Here is a 10,389-nt window from a genome sequence, read left to right on the forward strand (position 1 = left end):
CCGAATTTCATTTATTTGAAGATAAAAAATAAAAAAAAGAAAATTAAATATTGAATTTCTGTAAAAGTCCAAACCGACCAGAACACGAACCGGACCGGACCAGAACACGCTAGTTGAAAGTCATCAGACCGTGAAAGCAGGAGGCTGCTGGCCGAGGAGGGAGTGTGTGTGTTGTGTGTGAAACACAATAAAGCCCCCAGGTACATCTGCTCCCCTCCTCCCCCCGGGGGGAGCGGAGTGGCTCCTGATTGGTGGAGGCGCAGGCCGGCGCGGTGTCATCCTGTGGTTTTAAAGCGGAGTGTTGTTGTTGTGAGAGGAGACTGGATCAGAACCACGCGGTGGATGTTCGGCTTTACGCGCAGCTCCGCGTGGATTTGTTTCGCCCCCCGCAGAGCCTCCCCGTCCGGACCGAACATGCCCAGAGGCTTCCTGGTGAAGCGGAGCCGGAAGCCTGCCGCGGCGTCCTACCGGGTCCGCTCCGGGGAGGAGGACGCGCGGGGAGCCGCCGCCGATGCGCCGCCGCCGCAGCAGCAGCGTTTCTCCATCCCGAAGCTCGAGCACACCTGCAAGGCGGCGGCCGCTGCTCCGGAACCGGACCCCACCGCCAAGCCGGTGCAGTTCGGTAACCCGGAGACGGTGTACCGGGTTCTGTACAGCCCGACCCGGCCCGTCAGCCGGGACCATGAGGGCTCCCCGGAGCGGCGCTGTAGCCTCGGATCCCCGGCCTCAGCGGAGTCCTTCCCCGCATTGGAGCACCTGTTCGGCCCGGCGGACCTGAGGGCCAGCGCGGCGGCCGCCGGGGCGCTCCATGCCGCGGGCGCAAAGCAGCCGACGGGCGACGCAGAACGCCGGGGCAAAGCTGCCAGCAAGAGGACCAAAGCCATCCGGAAGCTGCACTTTGAGGATGACGTCACCACGTCCCCGGTCCTGGGACTCAAGATCAAAGAGGCTCCGGTGGAGCCGAGGCCGGCGGAGGGAGAGCCCCCCCCGCCGGGGGTGCTGGTGTGCCAGCTGTGCCGGGAAGCCTACCCGGACCCGTTCTCCCTGGCGCAGCACCGCTGCTCCAGGATCGTCCGGGTCGAGTACCGCTGCCCCGACTGCGACAAGGTGTTCAGCTGCCCGGCCAACCTGGCCTCCCACCGCCGCTGGCACAAACCCAAGCCGCACGGCGAGTCGCCCGCGCCCTCCAAAGACAGCAGCGACCGGGACTCCTCCAGCCCCGAACCGTCCGAGTCCGGTTCCGAGGACGGGCTGTACGACTGCCCGCGGTGCGGGAAGCGCTTCAAGCGCCAAGCGTACCTGCGGAAGCACCTGGCGGCTCACCGCGGCCCACGCGTGTCCGGTGTGCGGGGAGCGCTTCAGCAGCAGCGGGGGCAGAGAGCGCCACCTGCGGCTGCTGCACTCCGCCCAGGTGTTCCCCTGCCAGCACTGCCCCGCCCTGCTGCACAGTTCGCCGGGACTCACCCGACACGTCAACAAGTGCCACCCGTCCGAGAGCCGCCAGGTGATCCTGCTGCAGGTGCCGCTGCGCCCCGCCTGCTGAGGCTCCGGTCCGGTTCGGTCCGGTCCGGATGGGACCACACCGGAAGTGATCCCAGAACATTTTCCCAGTTTGTCCTGGAAGTTTCTGCCTTGCTCAAGGACACTTCGTCTCAGTCAGAGAGAGTCCAGTAGATTCCAACTCTTGAGGAACCTGTAGAATCTAAAGTGCTATTAGCTGTAGACCTAAGAGAGGGCCGGTCCGGTTCGGTCCGCTCCGGTTCTGTTCCTGTCACTGAGTAGCTATAATAGATCCGTGGATCAGAGAGTAGCCGCGCTGCCTGCTGGGAAACCGCCTTAAATAATCTTATTGTTATTTATTTATGACTGTATATTATCACTATTATTAAGTTATTGCTGTGATTTCTGGTGCGTTCAAGTGTCTTTTAAACAATTAGTGGTTTTCTGACCCGCTTCTGCAATCATCATCATCATCATCTTCCTCTTCCTCTTCATTTATTGTCGCTCTCTTGTTCTGGATGTTTTTTATTTTTGCTAAATGTCCAAAAACAATAAAACCAAACTGAGAATCAGATTTTCTGCTTTCTGTTGAATTTTTCTGCAACCAAATAATCAGGTTATTAATAATTAGTTCAATTTATTATCATCTGAGCTTGAAGGCATCTTCAATCAGATTTTTCTCAACTTTCATATTATTTTTTGGTTTTCAGCCGTTTTAAAATTAAATATATTTTTAACATCTTTCTGTATTACAAATATTCTAATCCTCATTTCTGCTGCAGGATTCTCTGGTTTACAGTCATTCAATAAATTAGAATATTATTGAAACTTTATCACAAAATGAAACATAATGGAGATGAATTACACACATTTTATTTCCCAGCCTTTATTTCTGTCACTTCTGCTGAAAACTCCACATTTCAAATGATTGAATATTGAATATATAAGTCAGCTCAGGTTATTCTCAAAAGGTATTTTTTATCAGACAAATGTGACTCATCAGAAATATAGTCTAATTTATGACTAAACTCATATTTGCTTCAGTAAAAAGTATAAAGATGGAAAATAGTTTTTAAGTGTATTTTCAATAGATACCTGAGAATTCATTTAAAACTAATATTTTTACATTTATTATCATTTTTATGTCAAAGGAACATTTCAAAATAATAAAAAAAATCACAGTAATCATAAAAGTATATATTTCAAATAAACATTTAGCTTCCAATAATAAATGTAATGATATAAATGAGAAAAATAAAGTTTCTTTTCATAAGTTTATCATTCATGTTTTTAGATGAAATCATGAACCAAAAGACGCCAAAAAGATAAATTATTTCCATCTTCTGATCAGAAAAGCAGCAGCTATTAACTATTATTTTAATAAATAAATAAAAACAGAAACAATGAAAATGTTTCAGTGGACACAAGTCAGAGCTCCTCTCTGATCTATGGGCCCAGATATGAGGTCAGAGGTCAACCTGTCATCCGTGTTTCACTCGGATTATTCCATTTAATGCAGTCGATGATGGAAAACATCAACAGATGACCTTTCGTCCAGCGCTGGAAGCTGATTGGTTAGAACCCACCTGTCAACAGGTATGGATCTGATTGGCCGAAGAAGAAAACAGCAGCTGATCGATGCTGCCAGTTATTTCCTGCTTCATCGATACCTCATTTCCTGTCAGAGCGTTAGCTGGACGTCGTACAAGAATCTGTTAAAAACTGTGAGCTGCGCTGAAGAGAATAAAAGAGAGAAGTTCAAATACATGCTGAGAGTGAAAATCCTTCCTAAAGGTGAAGATGTAGCACAGATTTCAAAAGGAAATAAAAACGGGAGGCCGTGGATAATATAGGAAATAGCGCCCCCTTCACTTCCGGAGTGCAATGGTCCCGTCTGAGACCGACAGTGGTCCGTCCCGCCCCTTCCTGTTTGCTGCAGCAGGTCCTTCTCACTGAAAGTGACAAACTAACAACCTGCTGATCCTCGCCAAATTCTTCATCCACTCATGTAAATGGGGAAATAGAAATCCTGACTTTTCAGCTTTTAAAAATCTTTTAATGGACAAAAATCACTTCATAACCTTAAAACTGATGAAAAACAAGCAGGAATAAATACAACTCTTAGACGCCTAGAATGGTGTGAATTTATTTGAAAACTAAAGCCCCTTTGTCTCTGTTTTTTTCGGTTTATTTTTGTCGTTATGCTATCCCTCTGTTTGATGTCTGATAAATTTTATTTATTTATTTATAATTTTATTTTGCCTGTTTAATTTTTTTTCATTGTCATAATTATATGTGTGCCTTAACCCTGTAAGACTTGTTTTCTTCATGTATGTACATGCCACGTGATATTGTACACTTGTTCAAAATGTTTAATAAAAAAAAAAAGAAAAAAGAAAGTGACAAACTGCGTTCATTTCCAGTTCCTCCGTTAGGGGGCGCTGTGTGTGAAGTTACACAGTCAGAAATTAGAAATTATAAATATGTAGCTTCAGGCTATCGTTAGCATTAGCAAGCCAAAACCGAAAATATTTCGTTTATCAACTAAACATTCGACCCGTGAGCTAAATATTTAGCCACAGAGTTTCATGTTTCCACTTCTGGTGGTGAACGTGTGAGTTCTGGAGCGGTTCTGAGTGAATGTGGGTCAGCTTGGTGTCAGATCTGTGTTCTGGTTCTGTTGGTGTTGATTATCTGATGAATGAAACTTTTTGCTGATCGTTGTTCACTGAAAAAACTGATCAGTTGATCCAACTTAAATCTAGTGAGATAACTGATAACAAGGAACCAAGTTAAGTTTGAGTAACTTTGTTAAGTCGTCAAGATTAATAAACATGAATAAAGTAAATCTGATAAACTTCATCCAATTGCTTGTGACCAATTACAGCAATTTATTTAAGTTGAACCTCCAATCACTTTATTTTTACAGTGTTTCATTTTTGCAGTTGTTGTTGATTTGTTCAAATGTAACATTTTTTAGATTTAACTCTGACTAAATAAGATGCCTTTGCATCTGGTTTGTAATTCCTTCAACCCCTGAAAACAGGGATTTCTGTCATCCTTAGGGAGCGCCGGGTGGCCCCCAGGGGCCCCACGGGGGGTAAACAGGGCAGCTGAGAGCTCAATGGGGTCCGGAGCGCCTGATATTTAGCAGAAGAAACACATGAAATCTGTCAAAATCAGCTTCTCCTGATTCACAACCCAGTAATCGCTCCTCCACTATTAATTATTATATTTAGAAAAGGGGTCAACATATTTCTACAAGTATGTTTTTAGCTTGTACTCAGAGATTGAAATGATAAAAGTGGAAACAGCTTTTGGACTGAATTCTGAACAGATTCTAGCTGCCGATATCAGAGGAAAATGTTATTTCAGGAACTTATGGATCATTTCCCGAAACAAGTGGATATTTTTTCTATCTTCCAGGAAACTTTCCAGAACGAAAACATTTTTATGTCTTTTAGCTTCACAGATTCTTTGCTTTGCAGAACCTACTGTTACTGTAAATTTGACTTTATTATTTGGAACTAACTTTTTTTTTCTTCAACTTTCCAGAACTTATAAAGTACTTTCAAAACTACAACTCCTGTTGGAGTTAGCCTGTTGGAGTTAGCTTGTTGGAGTTAGCCTGTTGGAGTTAGCTTGTTGGAGTTAGATTGTTGGAGTTAGCCTGTTGGAGTTAGCTTGTTGGAGTTAGCTTGTTTCAGTTAGATTGTTGGAGTTAGCTTATTGGAGTTAGATTGTTGGAGTTAGCTTGTTGGAGTTAGCCTGTTAGAATTAGCTGGTTGGAGTTAAATTGCTGGAGTTAGATTGTTGGAGTTCGCCTGTTGGAGTTCGCCTGTTGGAGTTAGCTTGTTGGAGTTAGATTGTTGGAGTTAGCTTGTTGGAGTTAGATTGTTGGAGTTAGCTTGTTGGAGTTAGATTGTTGGAGTTAGCTTGTTGGAGTTAGATTGTTGGAATTAGCTTGTTGGAGTTAGCCTGTTAGAGTTAGCTTGTTGGAGTTAAATTTCTGGAGTTAGATTGTTGGAATTAGCTTGTTGGAGTTAGCCTGTTAGAGGTAGCTTGTTGGAGTTAAATTGCTGGAGTTAGATTGTTGGGGTTAGCCTGTTGGAGTTAGCTTGTTGGAGTTAGATTGTTGGAGTTAGCTTGTTGGAGTTAGATTGTTGGAGTTAGCTTGTTGGAGTTAGATTGTTGGAGTTAGATTGTTGGAGTTAGCTTGTTGGAGTTAGCCTGTTAGAGTTAGCTTGTTGGAGTTAAATTGCTGGAGTTAGATTGTTGGGGTTAGCCTGTTGGAGTTAGCTTGTTGGAGTTAGATTGTTGGAGTTAGCTTGTTGGAGTTAGATTGTTGGAGTTAGATTGTTGGAGTTAGCTTGTTGGAGTTAGATTGTTGGAGTTAGCCTGTTGGAGTTAGCTTGTTGGAGCTAGCTTGTTGGAGTTAGCCTGTTGGAGTTAGCCTCAGCAGCTAAGTCTGACCGCTTCTCTTTGGCAAAAGACAAGTGTTTGTGTCCTTGTGATCTTTTCAGAGTTCATTTGAGGAATAAACCTAACAATAACCATACAGGATACTTTGTAGAAGTTTAATTTCTCAGACCTGCAAGTTGAATTATTTTGCGCAGCATCTTATTTTTTCAAACCTTGTGCCTTTCCAGAACTTTCTCAGTCTGACTCGATTCTTTCTAGAACTGAAACCTTCATGTTCTATCTGACCAGATCTTTTCTTTCACTTCCAGACTACCAGGCAGCGTCTGGTGACGAACGGACCGACCCGACTGACAGCAGATCTGCTGCTAATGAAAAGCCTGCAGAGATGGGGGGGCGGTTGCCAGGGACGACGGCGGCTCCTGGGGCCCCCGGCTGACAGCAGCAGCTTGTGGGGCCGAGCGGCCGTCTGCTGCTCCGCGGTGAGCTGGCACACGCCGACACAGCAGCCTGAGGCGAGCCCCCGGGGGGTCCGGTTCTGGTTCTGGTACCTGACGGTACCGCGACCCAATGACAGGGTGACCCGCTGGTACCATGGCTAGCTTGGAGCTAGTTTGAAACCAGCCTATTTAGTTCAGCAGTATAATTTGTGAAGTAAATATTTGGTTTGGAGGTAAATAATAATTAGTTCACATGTTTGAGGTGAGAAGTTGTTTCCTAATATTTAGCTATTTAGTTTTAAAACTTTTAGTTCCATTTTAGTTTGAGTTTTAAACTAAATATTGAGTTAGCTCTGTGACATTTATAATAATTAAATAATAAGGTGAAAATGTGATTTGAAATATTTTTCCTCTGTGATTCTCTGAATGAACCAGATTATTGCTAATATTTTCACAGATCTGGACCCGGATGTCCCTCTGCTGTCGGCGCTGAACATCGAGCAGCAGTGATGGAAACGCCACTGGTTCCCCAGGGACAGCTGGAGTCAGGGTGCGGCTGTTTGCAGAGCAGAATCAGTAAAGGTCAGGGGGGAAAGGTCGTCTGAAGGTTGCAACGCGGCTGATTAAAGCCCCGCACTCAGACATCTTGATCCACAGAGCATTACTGCGATGGCAGACCGTGACGAGAAGCCTGGCCTCAAACAGGACGTCCATCTGAGGCGGAGGGGGCGGGGCTTCAGACTCCATTGGGAACAGTTCAAGCCCAGCAGGGAGATCTGGAGCCGCAGGAAGCTGCTGCTCTCCGCTCTCCTCAGCCGGACTGACCGTCCTGAGCTCAGCGGGGTTTATCACCTACTAGCATCTGGAGGATCCGTTAGCGGCTAACATTCTCCATTAGATTAGCTTCATAATTAGCAACCCTCTCTCCCCCCTTTCTGCACAGAATCTGGTGTTTAGCATCAGAAAGTCTCCACCACTAACTAGTTTATGTTTTACTGGTGTAGCTAAAACCAGTTAACTATACCAGTAGTGCTAAATGGTTAGCTTAAAAACATAAATATTTAGCTTGCTAATGAAATATTAAGCTAATTAGACATTTAGTTTGAATCCAGGATATTTATAAATGAATGAATAACCTGGTAAAAATATGACTTTTAAAAATGAACCCCCATTTTTTTCTTATGACAGGATAAATAAATATTGCTGTTAATTTTGGCACAATCGGTTATTTAGTGTAAAATATGTGAAGCAGTTTAATAGATAATGTTGGCATCCCTCAGGGTTCTGCATCAGTTCTCGTTTTTTTCCACTCTTATGATTTCATCTGTTATGTTCTAATGATAGGACTCCAGTTCTTCCTACCAATAATCATATTGGGGGTAAAAGAGAAACCAGGATGTGTTTAGGCAGTGGTGGGCACACATCCGCTAACATGCTAATAGCAAAGCTAATTTTTGGTTTAGTATTTTCACACACTTAGCTTCCCCTAAATTAGTTTTTTGGGATAAATTCTAAAATGCTCATTTACTTAGCAGTCTTGTAAACTTCTAGTTGAATAAAGTTCAACATCTATGTTTATATTCATGCTGTTATTTTAAAATAAAAATGTATGCTCGTGTTTTATTATTTCAAGGGAAAATACAGTTTGAATTGAAGTTAGCACTTTAGCTTTATCCATCCATCCATTTTCTAACACCTCGTCTCTACTGGGCTCAGGAGGAGCTGCTGCCTCTCCAGCTAACGTTCCAGGCGAGAGACGGGGTCACCTGGACAGGTCAGTCTGTCGCAGGGCCACTTTAGCATTAGCTCCTGCTAAACATCGTGGTGGTGTAGTGCTTTAGCGTCAGAGCAGCTAATGTTTATGATGAGCCCTGCAGGGTTAGTGCAGCTAGCTTTTTAGTTAGCTGTGCTCACCACTGATTTTAGAGTTTTTGTGCAGGAAGGAGAAATGAATTGTTCTGGTCCCAACAGCAGTGAAGTGAACTGTTGCAGGTCCAAAGCAGCTGGACGGAGATCCGGACCAGAGGTTCCGGAGGAGATGCTGGTCGACCCGGTTCCGGGTTCTGGAGCGGAACTGGTCGGTCTGCTGCCAGCTCCTCATATCTCCTCCATCGCTAGCTAAAAGAGCCGAGGTGGTAAACGTCCCAGGTGTCGGATCAGCACACACATAATCACATTTCCATCTCCATTACCCAAATTAGAGAGCAGATTAAATGTTACCTGCTCCAGGGAGATGAAGATGAGGATGAGGAGAGGCTCCGTTTCTAAGAGACGGAAAAAATCAGGATTTTATCTCCACTCTGACGTTTGTCCTCTGAGCTTAGAGAGACTCTCTCATCCAGGCCCAGTAGATCCATGTCTGACTGGATGTGGAGGAACTGAGGTTCTGGAGGAACTGAGGTTCTGGAGTAACTGAGGTTCTGTTTAACCCAATGGACCTCCTGCAGGAAACCAGAAGGTTCTGACTACACAGGATTTAAACTCCTCCAGTTTTCAGGTTGAAATTCTTGGTTCTGTTTACCTGCCTGATGAAAAGAGCTGTTGGCTCCGCCCCCCACCTGGACCACAGCTGCCATGGCAACCAGTGACTCAGTATCACCTGAACAGCAAAGTTTTTAAGACCTGCTGTTCGCATAATGCTGTTAGCACATAGCAGTTAGCACACTGCAGCGGCTCTGAGCTGTCAGAAAGCCGGATCTGTGATCAGGGCGTCCCTGCGGTCGGGCCCCGTCCCCCGGCACTGCAGGCGGCTAATGAAGGCTGAGCGTTCCTGTGGCAGCTCGCTAATTGAACCTGGGGGACATTTTCTCTCTCAGTTAGCTGCTGCAGCCGGTCAGGTTCTGCTGGCTGGTTGTTTTTCCTACTGGGTGGAGGAGATGGAGGAGGTGGAGGAGGGTTAGATAATATTTTGTTAGAAAATAAAACTATTTTAAACACATGGCTACAAAGAGATCTTTCCATATTTGGAAGAATTTTACCTTCCAAAATGGAAAGTCTATCAAGACCCATTTATCCGTCTTATTCCTTAGAAATGTCTGATAACATAATTTAAAAAGTTAATCAAAATAATTTTAAAGTTATTTGGAAAAACAAACATCACTACATTAGAAAACAAGATATTATAAACACACTGGAAGAAGGAGAACTCAGTGTCGTTGACATTGACTCAGTAAATGTTGCTTAAAACTTCGGTGGTTCCTAAACTTCCTTCAACACCATGAGAGTTATTAGTTTCTCCTTCCTGTGAAAATCTTTAGTCTTTGGTTGAATTCCTTCGAAAATGTGACTTTAAATTAATAAACTTCCAGTTAAACTTTTTCAATTTCTCCAAAAGGTCCTTCAGTATAAAAAATTCATCTTTAAGCAGAACGTTCCCCATGAAACTAAAACTGGGAACGACAGATAGAACTTACTGAGGAAAAAGGCTTTTATTTTGAAGAATGGATGGAAGAAGGCTTCTGGTCTGGGAGAGGAGGGGGGGCATCCATCCATCATCCATCCATCCATCATCCATCCATCATCCATCCATCCATCCATCATCCATCCATCATCCATCCATCCATCCATCATCCATCCATCCATCATCCATCCATCGTCCATCATCCATCCATCATCCATCCATCATCCATCCATCAGCCATCCATCATCCATCCATCCATCCATCATCCATCCATCCATCATCCATCCATCCATCATACATCCATCATCCATCCATCGTCCATCCATCGTCCATCCATCATCCATCCATCATCCATCCATCATCCATCCATCATCCATCCATCGTCCATCCATCCATCATCCATCCATCGTCCATCCATCGTCGATCCATCCATCGTCGATCCATCCATCATCCATCCATCCATTGTCCATCCATCCATCATCCATCCATCGTCCATCCATCCATCATCCATCCATCCATCATCCATCCATCATCCATCCATCATCCATCCATCATCCATCCATTGTCCATCCATCCATCATCCATCCATCCATCATCCATCCATCATCCATCCATCCATCATCCATCCAT

General features: G+C 44.6%; 1 protein-coding gene across 1 annotated transcript; it reads left to right on the forward strand.

The window, feature by feature from the left end:
- The first annotated feature begins 230 nt into the window (after window positions 1-230).
- On the forward strand, window positions 231-1,656 carry insm1a (insulinoma-associated 1a). The gene is given in 2 exon segments (XM_028040950.1): window positions 231-1,325; window positions 1,327-1,656. Coding segments are annotated over 2 exon segments (1,200 nt in total). The 5' UTR covers window positions 231-342; the 3' UTR covers window positions 1,544-1,656.
- The last annotated feature ends 8,733 nt before the right edge of the window (window positions 1,657-10,389 follow it).

The sequence above is a fragment of the Xiphophorus couchianus genome, chromosome 15, assembly GCF_001444195.1.
Source record: "Xiphophorus couchianus chromosome 15, X_couchianus-1.0, whole genome shotgun sequence".
In the NCBI taxonomy this organism is placed as follows: Eukaryota; Metazoa; Chordata; class Actinopteri; order Cyprinodontiformes; family Poeciliidae; genus Xiphophorus; species Xiphophorus couchianus.